Source organism: Leishmania panamensis, assembly GCF_000755165.1.
Source record: "Leishmania panamensis strain MHOM/PA/94/PSC-1 chromosome 2 sequence".
NCBI lineage: Eukaryota > Euglenozoa > Kinetoplastea > Trypanosomatida > Trypanosomatidae > Leishmania > Leishmania panamensis.
This window is the reverse complement of record NC_025865.1, coordinates 15,148-27,328: the sequence shown is the minus strand read 5'-3', so window position 1 is coordinate 27,328 and position 12,181 is coordinate 15,148. Positions and strand designations below refer to the sequence as shown.

General features: G+C 60.2%; 2 protein-coding genes across 2 annotated transcripts, besides 1 other annotated feature; both read left to right on the top strand.

The window, feature by feature from the left end:
- Window positions 1-474: 474 nt before the first annotated feature.
- Window positions 475-3,972, top strand: LPMP_020080 (exportin T (tRNA exportin)-like protein; the record flags this gene model as incomplete). The annotated part of the gene is made up of 1 exon (XM_010699851.1): window positions 475-3,972. One exon carries the CDS (start codon window positions 475-477, stop codon window positions 3,970-3,972), a length of 3,498 nt encoding a protein of 1,165 aa, XP_010698153.1.
- A 2,146-nt stretch (window positions 3,973-6,118) lies between these two features.
- LPMP_020070 (hypothetical protein) lies at window positions 6,119-8,923 on the top strand (the record flags this gene model as incomplete). The annotated part of the gene is made up of 1 exon (XM_010699850.1): window positions 6,119-8,923. One exon carries the CDS (start codon window positions 6,119-6,121, stop codon window positions 8,921-8,923), a length of 2,805 nt encoding a protein of 934 aa, XP_010698152.1.
- Window positions 8,924-11,647: 2,724 nt separating this feature from the next.
- Window positions 11,648-12,013: a repeat region.
- The last annotated feature ends 168 nt before the right edge of the window (window positions 12,014-12,181 follow it).

Here is a 12,181-nt window from a genome sequence, read left to right as displayed (position 1 = left end):
CACAACCGCCTTCGTCAGCACACGCGCGCAGGCACACATACACACGGCGACTGGTCGAGGAGCGCAGCTCAGTCAGTGCTGCACTGGAGGGTATCACGGCTGCTTTGTTTTTCCCTTTTGGGCTTTCTTTGCTGTTCGTCGGTGGCTGCTTGTATTCTTTCCCTCGTTGCCGTTCGCTCTACTGGTCGTGCCTGTCCTCTCCGTCTGCCGCCCCCCCTCTCTCTCTCTCCCTCGTTCTGCCTGCACTTACTCCTCTGGCTGGGTTGCTCGCGTCCGCTTACCCAAGTGGGCTCTGTCGGCGCCGTATTGGACTCGTTCGTCTGCGAGCGCGCGCGCTTGTTTGTCTTTTTCCTCTTGTTGCGCTCTCCGCCACCGTTCGAGGACGTCTGCCGGCAGGCGCACCCTCACCGCGTGCGTTCTGAGCTCGCTTTCTTCTTTAATTCTCTCCCTCGCGCGTCTACACCGGGTGCAGCCATGACAAGCCCGGAGAGCTTTACGCAGGCGCTGCAGCTCACCCACAGCTTTGACATGAGTGTTTCTTACAATGCACGGCTCGAGGCGGAGCGCTACCTGATGGAGCTGCGCGAAAGCGCGGAAGGGCTGAAGTTGAGCTTTCATATCATCAACGAGGCGGCGGACGAGCTGCGGTGCTTCTGGGCTTTCAACACAGTCATTCATCACCTCCCAATGCTGGCAGCCACGGTTGACGCGGTGCAAGCGCAGGAGCTGTACCGTACACTCTTGTTGTTTATCCACCGGTACCTCTTCGAGCCCCGAACAGTGGCGCCGGTGGACTACGTTATCAACAAGCACGCCCAGATGATGGTGGTGGGGCTGCAGATGTTCTACCCAGCGCGCTGGCAGTCATTTTTCGATGATCTGTTTGAAATGCTCAGCCGCTGCCCGCCAAGCCCCTACCCCTCCACTGCTGATCTGGTCACCGTGTACGTGTTGCGCATCTTCGAGTACATCGACGAGCGTGTCGTGTGCGCACGGGATCGACAGGAGCGCGGCAAGCAGCAGCAGGCTCGCAACATGGAGTTGAAGGACGCGATGCGAGAGAGAGTCATTCCGCAAGCAGTGGCTATGTGGTACAACATACTCCTTAGCGACGCCCGTGTGCGCAACCCCAACATGGCGAAGCTGTGCATGACCGTAATCCACACGTACATTGAGTGGGTTGATGTGGGCCTCTTCCTGACGGCGAACTGGATCAATCTTCTCCACTTCCTCCTCGCTGTGCCGCCCTTGCAGGTGGCGGCCTGCGAGTGCCTCTTAGCGCTGGTGGAGAAGAAGCAACTCCCTGGCATGAAGATGGAGTCCCTCAGGACCCTAAGCGTAGTAGACTCGCTGCCGCGCATGGTGTCGCTGTTCGAGCTGCCGCCACCCTCGGAGGCGGCGGTGCTTTTCATCGAAGCGGTGGCCAAGTTCGCCGTGGCCGTAGCCGGTCAGTTTCTTGCCCTTCTGGAATCTTCCTCGTCGCTCGCACAGCAGCAGCCGGCCACCCACTCGGCTGCCGTGGTTGAGGTGAATGGTATGGTGCTACAGGACCAACCCTTCACCGTCACGACAGACCTCCTCGACGGGCTCGCAGGTGCGTTGCATGCCGTTGTTGCGCAGGTGATTCGAGTGCTCCAGCTGAACCTCTTTGACGTGCGTGACGCGCTGTTGCCCTTCCTGCAGGTCTATCTCAAGAGTACGTACCTGCTAGAGTCCGAGGCAGTCGAGCTCCTCGCGACGCTTTTTCACCAAACGAGAATTCCCGGCGTGGTCTACCACGAGGACCGTGTCTGGGAGGACTCGGTGATTGATCAGCGGAGGGCACTGCATAACTTGCTGAGGCTGCTGCACCGCCGTCACCCTGGCATAGTCATGCCACACCTTCACAGTGTCTTCTTCACCGGGCTCAATCGGCTGAACGAGGGTGGCAGTATAGTGAAGACGTCTGCGTTGAAGGATGACGCGGACTTCACAGACCCTGAGGTGCTGGAGGCGGCGCTGCGGTACCTCTACGAGATTGGCGAGTCCCTCCGTCTTGATAGCCTCAAAGACCCGAACGATACCGTCACACAACTACTACAGCGTCTCCTGATGACGGAGGCAGTGGCCAGTGGTGAGGCCACATGTGTACACTTGGCCTTCTTCGAAGTGCTGAGTCGCTACTACCTCTTCTTCACGTACCACCCGCAGTTTATTCCGCTGTTGCTCCAGCGGCTGCTCCTGCAGCCGTGCGGCGTAGTGAATCGCAGCGACCCCGTACGAGCTCGTATCTGCTACTTATTTGGCTACCTTGTGCAGGTGCTCAAGGGCCAACTTGTCACCTACGCGGCAGACATGGTCAACGCATTGCACAGTATCGTCACGACCGCGCCGCAGCTGCAGCCCAGCGATCGCCGCGAGCTCTACGAGGCAACAGGAATTCTTCTCAGCATCTGTAGTGAGGAGGCGAGGACCGCTTCTGACAACAGCTCACCGGAGGCGCTGCGACTGCTCGCTGCCTCCGCCACTCTGGACAGCTACGGTGCTACTGTGCTCTCCACTGCCGTGCTCACAGAGGTGGCGACGCTGCTGGGTCGCAAAGCAGAGCTTGTGCGCATCGTCGTGGGCTCAGCGCTGCACTCCCTCCAGCAGACCAGCGCCTCCTGTCCTGCTATGAACGGCAACGCGACCGGCTCTAGCAATCTTGCTGCTACTGGGAGTGTCGGGGTAGCAGACCATACCGTAGCGGATGTCATCTCCTTCCTGAGTGCTCTAGCGAAGGGGCTTGGTAACACGGAGAGCAGCACCGGCGCAGAGCTGGTAGCGGAGAGTGGCGTGAACAGCTCATCGGCGTCGTCTCCGAATGGCTCCGTGGGTGAGCAGTTGCCCATGTGCAGCACTCCCAACACGTCCAGCTTGGCCGTCGGTAGACCTCTCACCGCGTGTGGTACGTCGTCAGATGCCCCGCTCAGCACCTTGCCAGCGATGTCAAGAACAAACGTGCTTGTTGCGCAGGTGTTTCTGCATGTGACGCAGCGGGTGATGGAGGTCTTGAACCAACTGGCGGGCAGCTCCACGGTGCGCGAGAGTGTAGGGCAGCTTTTTCATCAGCTCATCAATACACTACCGTACGAGATGCTGCGGCCGTACATTGAGGAGTACGTCGCGGTCTGCCTCAACTGGATGGAGACCATACCGGAACTTGCAAAGTTGCTGCGGCTGATGTTCCAGTACGCGAACAAAGCTGGCAATCGTGGCGTGCTTTCTGTTGCGCGGCTCACCTCACTGCTGTGGCAGCGCCTCTGCGTTGTTGGTGAGCTGAGCGAGGCGTCTCCGGTGGTATGTCTGGGTGTGGTGAGCGAGAGTGCACGAGAGCGGGTCAGCCTGTACAAGCAGTTCTTCACTTTTCTCTTCAGTGTCTCCGCATGGGGCTGCGTTGCAGCCTTTGGGCTCATGCCATCTGCATGCTGGATATCAATTCTGCGGCAGCTGTGCTACGCACTGACGTTACCAGCCGAACTGGAGCTGCCCAAAGCGGCGCTGCAAGTGCTGGAGAAGCTCACGCAGGAGTTGACAGATTCCGTTGTCGCTCAGGCAGTGGCCCAGTACAGCAGCGCCGCCGATGTAGTGGATGCTGCGACGGCTCAGCGGAATCAGCAAATCTTCCGGGAGTGCCTCCTGCAGGAAGCGCTGCCGACAGCCTTCAGCGCATTAACCGATCTTTCCTTCGACCTCGACGACGCCAAAAATTTTCTGCTGATGGGTGAGGTGCTACACTTTTTTCGGTTGTTGGTGGCGCGGTATGGTGACCCGGCGATGCAGGTGCTGTATGAACGCGTAGCGCCGTATGTGGGTGAGACGACGGCGATGGAATGCTGTACCGTTATACGCGACCAACCTCGCGTTAACGCGGCGCTGAAGGCAAAGATGAAGCAGTTGCTGAGCCACGTGCATGCATCTCGGCGTCAAACTCCAGCACATCTGCTGGCATGATGGCCACAGAGGCGTGGCAATACGAGATTGCCGCAGTTGCAGGACCGTCGAGTAACCTCAGAGAGTTCTACAAGGGCCGTGCAGAAGTGCAGGTCGTGAGTCACGCAAGGGAGCCCGGTAGTTTTGCCAATGAGGAGTTTGCGGGGGAGGAGAGAGCCGCGTGTTTGGCGAGATGTTGAACTTGCGAGGTGACGCCGCACAGCAGCTGGCAAACAAGGGGGTGGGGAGGTCACTCGCACACATGGTACGCGTGTGACGCTGCACGTCTGTGTGTATGGTGGCAGCCCCTGCTACTGCCTCAGCAGCTCATCTCCACACGTGTGCACCGTGGTGAAGCTGCGCCTTGGACGGTGAATGCTGGGGGCCAACCTTTGCCCTCCCTCCCCCCTTCTTCTGCGCCGTTGTCTCCTTACCCTCCTCCTCGTCTTCTCCTACGCCAGCAGGGATGAGAGGGCGCCGACTCCCTGCGGGGAAAGCGCATCGTTTTCTTCTGTCATGTGTGCGCATCCTCTCTCGGGAGGGGAGGGGGGGGGGCGCATACCGGTGCGGCGAGATCGCGCGGAGGGGGGAGAGGGGGGATCGGGTTGTCTGTGTCCCGTGGGCGCGGTATCTCCTGCTCGACCTGTCAGCGTTGCTTTTAGCAGCCCGTTTCTCGGAGAAGGGGGGCCCGGTGGCCTCTTCTCCCTCGCACCATCTCCGCTGTCGATGCCTCCTGAGTGCGTGTCCCACCCAGCCGAGCCCCTTCTTCTTTCCACACGAGTGGGGGGCGTGAGACAGTGCGCGGGAGGGGCAGGGTGGCACCGCACTCTCCCTCCTTCACTAGCCCCACCACAGGGTGTATGCGTATCGCTGCTCATGCATAACAGCTGCTCTCTACTCCTGCTGGCCTGGGCTCGGTGTGAGCGTCACGCACGCACACACCGCCCAGGAGGCGGAGCGATCGAGCCGACAATGCAGAGTCGCTCACGGCCTCGAAGTCTCTCTCTTTCTCTTTCTCTCGTTCTCTCCCCCTCCCCCTCCTACCCCCCTACCCGGCGTTTTCGGTTGACACAGAGCGTGCAAGAACGAGCACAGAGTACGGAGGAATGACAGGAGGGAATAGAGTCAGACTTTCAGGCGTCACTGTTGTCTTTCACTGTAGTCTCGTCTAAGCCACCTGCTGCCTGGCACGCCACCACACGGCGTGTGCTACCAACGGATACACGCACCGGTGTTTCAGCAGTGAAATCACTGGGCTTTGGAGTCGGCATCTTTGGGGTGTTGTGCATTTCTCTCACACGCGCACACTGAAGTAGGCGGTCTGCATGCGCTGCGCGGGCTTGTTGACGTGGTGATCCAGCCCTTACATTGCCCCTTATCTGTGTGCTTTGTTCTTCAGTTATCCTCAACTCCTTCCGCCATTCTTCGCCGCTCACACACACTCTCTCTCTACTCCTCCCCCCCTCTCGCGCGCGCATCGTACTGCACGTGAATTTACAACGCCGGAAGGCAGACCTGCTCTGGCCTCATCGCCCACTCACAGCCACCGCATAGCCGCACAACCTCAATTTCTCTTTACCCACTCTCCCCCTCGTCGACTTCTCCACCTCCTCTCATCAGCCTTTACGCAGACGCAAGTACGGCGACGGGCAGCATCGAGGTGCGCGCTTTCATTCAGGAGTTGCCACGCTGTAGTTCGTCTCCCACCCACCAGTTGACCTAGTCGACCACCCCACACAACGCAGACGTGGTGGGGGGAGAAGTGCGCGACGCCTTGCCGCTACTCTGTGACCGTGAGGAGGGCAGGGGAGGCGTCAGAGAGAGAGAGCGCCGGACAGACAGCAAAGTGAGCGAGCGAGAAGAAGCGGGGGAGGGGGGGGCACTGACAGAGGCGACCGCTTGGAGAGTTGAAGCTGTCGAACACGACTTGCGAAGAAGGCGACATCTGCCGAGCAAGTTTGGAGACGTGCGCGGCATACCTCGGCACATCGAGCTACCCGGGCGTGTGCGATCATATAGTATGGAGACATTGCTGAGTCAGAGTTGAAGAACAGCGGTGTCTGATGCGAGCCGTATTGCATGAAGCTACTCGACGCCTGCAAAGGGTGACATCGCCTCCTCTCTTCTTTCTCTCCTCACGCATCGTATTTTTGCCAGTCCTCGGAGAATGCAGGAGGCAGACATCCCCAACCCTAACCTCTTCCCCTTGGGCAGAGACGGCGGTTGGCCGTGGCCGCGGCAACACGGTTCGGTGGGGCAGAGCGGCACATCTTCGGGGGACGCCGCCGGGCACGGAGGCCGGATAGCGGCGCCGCTGTCAGGGCGACACGCGCCGGTCGCCAGTGGGGCAAGTGCAGCGGACATGCGCGGGATGGCGCACTGCTCCCCACAGCCTCGCGCCGGCGGCCTTCGCAGCGCTGCGCGAGGAGTCGCCGTGAAAAGCAGCGGCGACGATGACCCCCTGAATGTGAACACCAGCAGCACCTCCAGCTCGACCACCTCGCTACAGTGGCGTCGCCATAACCCCTACCGGACAGCCTCCACCACCACTTCCAGCCCAGCGCACTCGCCCCGTGCGTGTCACTCTGGAAGCCCTCTTGCATTACCGGGTAGCCTCGCCGACATCCGCAGCAGTGGCTCTGCGCCTGCATCGCCGCACCTGAATGCGGTTCTTAATCCGCACGCGTCTCGCAGCAGCCGCGGGGCCGCGTCCGATAGCGAGGCCCCGTACCGTCTTCAGCCAGCATCGCCGAGCAGATCCGGGCACGACCCCGGCACCTTCTCTCCGAAGGCTATGCAGGCACGCGAAACGCTGTCGCGTACCTCTTCTGCTGTAAGTTGCCTCAGCAGTCATTACAGCTGTAGCGACCAGCGGCACAGCAGCAACACCGGGCTCCTTCCCGACGTGGGCGTAGTGACGGGCGCCACCTCGAGCTCTGGCGTGTTCCTTATGCACACCTACCAGTTTCACCTCGACACGCATGACCAGAGCGGGGCAGCATCGTCGTCCGCAACGGCGCAGCACTCGTACACAACAATGGACCATTTCTTTGAAGAGACAGGCGGCTTTCCTGTCGATGCAGACTTCGGGGCCGACAGCTACAATCGGCGGCGCTCTGGTGCTTTGCGCAGCTCTCCGGATGACATGGGCCATCACCAGCGGAGTGGCGGTACTGACAGCTGGTACGACAGCGGCGGCACCGCACCCCCCTCCCTCAACGCGACTGCGCGCCACCACACACCCGGTCAAGCCTCTCTTCGTCTTTCCGGCATTGGCTGGTGTGCACGCGTGTCTTTGCCAAAGGAAAACGTGCGTGGGCAGAGCCCAATCGACTCTGTGGGGGCCTCTGGCACCGCGGGCGCGGATACGAGCATCGGACAGACCGGGTCATCGGCGGTGCAGGGGCCTCACAGACTCACAAAGCCACCCTCAGCGATTTCCTCGACCGAGGCGATGCGCGAGTGGCAGCAGGCTTGGTTGAGTGCCGAACCGAATGACAGCGACGGTGCGCCCACCATGCCGTCCTACATGGACCCTATTTTGACACCACCAGACCTCCCCGAGGTGGAGCAGTGCAGGCATGCCCACAACCATCAGCACCACCAGTATCAGCCGCAACGCAAGCCAAACGCTAGCCCCGCAGCTCCGTCACCTGTCATCAGCTCAGCCGCAACGCCGGGTTTCACCGTTTCCCAACTCACGGAGCTTCTAGAGGCGCACCGAGGGCGTACGCACGGTGGTGGCGGTAAAGACGAGGCGGTAGATGAGGTTAGGTGTCCTGCGGGGTCGCAGTTCTCCGTTTACGATTCTGGCATGCGACGACACTACCTCATCAAGAGCGAGCAGGTTGCCATCACGCGTGGCGCCATTAAATACGCCTCTCTGACCGAGCGCTACGGCAGCCAAACGCGATTTCGCTTTCAGCTGTGCAACCGCTATCTACACCACCGCTGCTCCAGCGCGGCGGAGTGCCAATACATCCACAGCCTTTTCGTCTCGACGGCAACGCAGGTGCATGTCAACGAAAATGGCATCACTACCTACGGTGTGCGCCAGATGATCCGTGAGGAGCTCGCTGGGGGCCGCAACACGCTCGAGTACCCTACCATCACACCAGGCATAGTCTTTGCCGTCTACCCCCCAAACCAACTTAACAGCTTCCCGCAATTCATACTGTCGGAGCTAATTCTGCAGACTGAGGGTGCTGTGCAGACGTCCCAGGCACTCAGCGGAGACGCAGCCCACGGCGCTGAGGCCACCATCGTGCGCCCACGACACTGCGCGCACTTTCAGTTCAAGCGCATGTGCAATTTGGGCGCTTCCTGCCGCTTTATTCACTCGCTGGTTCCGTTCGTGCAGGGGCTGGTAAATCAGCCACCACTGCCCGCGTGTGTCAACTTGAACGCCCTCAGTGGCCTCGCTGCCGGTGGCGTTTTCCCCTCTGCTGTGTTTGACGGCAACGGTAGAGAGGCAATTCGGGGAGGTGGCGGTGCAGGCGGGACAAGCGTAGCCGTGCCGCGACCGATACGCAGTCAGTGCGTCCTGTCTGTGTGGCCGAATGTGGTGGGGACTGCGCAAGAGGCGGCGCTTTCGCCGCTACTGCCACCACCGCCGGCGCTATTATCTAGGCCTGCAGTAGCGATGGCGCGGTGTGGCAGGATGAATGCTGTCTACGAGACAGATGACCACGAGACTCAGATAGCCCCGCAAGGGGTTCCACAGTATGTTAACAGCACTGAGGTGTGTGCGGCGGGTGCACCGCTGTATCCGACAGTGGCGCCCATTGATGTTGCAGAGGTCGGCGGTGAATCAGTGGTGGTGATGCCGCCTCCACACGAGAAGCAGCACGGTGCCACCGCAGCGGTGGGCCTCCACGGCAGCTGCGCCCCCCCCCCCCCAAACAGCACCGTGGCGTTGCTTCAAAGGAGATTTAATATAGCGCAGCGGCGCCGAGGGCACAGACGACGCTGACTTGCGAGTAGCGATTCTTTCACCTGCTCTTGTAGATTGTCACGAGGCGCCTCGACAGTTTCAGCGTGTGGAGAAGCGAGGTGCGCTTGTCTTTCCCCTTCCTTGCTCTTCCCTCGTTTTGGTCACTCTTCCCGTTACACCTGGCAGCAGGAGCAGCTGCGGTGGCGTCTCTCGCGTTGACGATATTTTCTCCTTTCAGTTGCATGCGGCGTCGCCGACTTCTTTATTGTTCTTCTTCTCCCTCTCTTTCCCTTCCCGTGTTTCTTAATTCTCCAGCTTGTTCCCTCACGCGTATGTGTCGATGTCTATGCGCTTCGGTGTCTCCGCATGCTGATGAGCGAGCAACTGTGCCTGTGTGTGTGTGTGTGTGCTCGTATGTGGATACACGCGCAGGTCTTATTCTTCGTTTCCCCTCACTTCCCCACCCCCTTTTCAGTGCCGCTGACTTTGGCTGTACTGTGCGGCGATGGGCATTTCTCATTCTCTGCATGCGCTCGTTGCACCTCTCCTCTTTTTCTCTGTTGCCCTCCGCCTTCCATAGTCCACTCCCCACTCCGCCTCTATTCGATAACATCGCCCCCCCTCTCCTCCCTCCCACCATGCAGCCCATGCTCTGCACCGTTTCCTTCAGCAGATACCCATGCATGGGGGGGCCTTCTCACGGCGCAGAGGCCTCTGTCGATGGGTCGTCACGCTTTCCCCTCCCCCTCCATACTTCCCATACGCACCGCTCTGCGCGTGGGGGACCACAGCAGCATAGGCGAGGGGGGGTCGCCTTTTTCGGTGGTTGTGAGCCCCGGCGCTCAGATGGAGGCAGGGAGAGCGCGCGCACTTTCCGGCCACGGCGTGGGTGCTCGTGCGTTGGATATTCGGGCCACGGCGTCGGTTATTTTGTTTGTGTGTGCGTCTCTTGATGTACCCGAAGTACGATGGAAGGAGGGCAACAATGCAACCGACAGGTCAGTCGAAGAAGAGACGAAGCGCGGGGAAAGAGTCACACACACACACACGCACGCCCTGGTGCAGACGGGGACACTTTCATCTCTCTCTCTCTCTGGCTCGGGCTGTGAGATTTTATGTCTCACCTTATTCTTTCCATGTGTTGTTCACCGGTGAGGAAAGCGACGACCTTCTCGTGGATGCGGTGATTTGCCCCCCACCCCACCCACCCACTTTGTCTCTCGCCGCGGGCTGCGCTCTTACGATCTGTAGCGACCTTTAAGGGTCTCGTTCGGCTCTTTCCTTCCCTTCTCCCTCCACGGCAACGTCATCGCCTCCTTTCTCTCCGCCTTTTCACCATTTCTTTGCCGTTGTCAGGCGTAGCGGGTTTGCCGTGATGCGAGTCGAGAGCACCCGTGACAGCAAAGTGTCCCTCATTTGTTTTACTTCGCGTGTGCGTGTGTGTGTGTGTTGGCGTCTCGCTCGTACGGCTTCTCCGATAAAGGCGCTTTTTCTTTTGTCCTCGTTGTGCTCTCTGCTGGCTGTTCGGCCCGCGCTGCTTTCTGCGGCTATGGAGGCATGCGCCCCTCCTCTTGCCTCGCCTCTCCGGTAATGAAATTGGCCTCCGGTGTCGCTTTACTGCTGCTGCTTCTTGTTCTCGTGCCGGCAGCAGTCGTGCGGTATGTCACGCCACACCACTTTTCCCTCCACTCTCTCACGCTCACACACACGACTCAAGAGAGGCAAGTAAGTGAATACACAAGGGAACCCTGCTCTAATTTCTCTCTTCCACTGGTGCTTTATTTCGACTGCGTCGATCCCCCTTTTCGCTGCTTCACCAGTGAACTCTGTTTTCACCTCTGTGAGTGGCAGCGGCTCCGTCCCCATCCCCTTCCCCCTGAGTGGCGCCCGGCCTTCTCTTGGAAGTCTTCTAAGGCTCTCCTTCACTTGTGGCTTTCTCATGCCGAGTTGATCTCTTAGGCGCTCTTCCCCCCTCCCTCCCTCCCCCTCTCCTCTGCTTCTCCTTGACAGTTTTGGGTGTGTCGGTGTGCTCCCTCATTACGTGCGGCCCCGCGCCGCCATTTCTCCTCCTCCGCGTGTGCAATTTGCTCCGCTTATTTCACTTATCGTCTCACGTCCCGGTACGCGTGGTGAGCCTCTCTCTCTTCCTCTCCCTCTCACTTGTTCACCTTTTCTCTTCTCCTTGGGAAGCGCTGGCGTGTTTCTCATTCCCTCAGCACGATTGTGAGTGAAGGCAGGCAGGTAGTGCGCTAGAGTGCGTTGCTCTCTCTCACCCTCTCTCTCTTCTCACTTCCTCTGAGTGGAGCGTACGTTCGCATGCGTGCCAGCGAAGATGTGTACGTCGATTAAGAGAGAAGGGAGCGGGGGTGATGTGCTGCTCAAGCGGGGTTGTGAGCGTATGCGGGGTCACTTTGGGGCGGGCCGGTGTGCCTGTGGATGCAGCTGTGGCGATGCACCTGCATCGGCGTCCCCATGAATGCACATACCAACAGATACTACGGTATACCTGCAAAAGGGCAGTGAGCCACGGCAAGCCTCACTTCTCTTCCCCCTTTCTCCTCTCTTACACACTTTCTGAATGTGGTCAGCTGAATCCTCAGTGAAGAATGCGAAGTTGGCTTTCTCAGAGCGGCGCTCAGGGAGAGAGCGAGAGAGCTGATTTGTGTTATTCTTTCAACCTCGGTGCCCCGAACTTATCTACTCCTCTGAGCCTTTGGTTTCTTTTCCATCTACACGACTGCCCCTTCTCCCCTGTTGACGGGATGGGGGGGAGAGGCACACCGCAGCGCGTGGCATCGCAGGCGCCAGCGCCCCCCCCCCCATCCCTGCCAACGCAGAGCCGCCTCTGGTGGTGACGGGCCCAAGCGCCGGCGGCGTGGGGAGGTCCGAGCGACTCCCGGCTGCCGGCGTCGGTGGCCAGGTCGTGGGTGGCGGTGCGCCGGAGCGGTCTGCCGCAGTGCCCACGTCCGGGCCATCGATGCGATGGGCGCTGTGCCACAGCGCGACTCGGGCGGTATCCCACCCGGGCCTCGCTGTGCCCGCTGGTGTGGGGGGCTGAGCCAGCCCGAGGGGGATGCACCGCGTGGCGACCGGCACGGTGGGCGTGGCTGCGGGGCGGGTGGGGCGGGGCTCGAGTGCTGTGGGAATCGGGAGTCCCGTGTCGGAGAATAGAGGCGCTGCAGAGGGAAAGCGCAAGAGAGGCGCACGTTGTTGCTTTGGTGCTGCTTTGCCCAACTCCCCGGATGAAATGCCGCGCGTCTGCTGTAGTGTCTTGTGTGTCGTTGTTTTGCCTGGTGC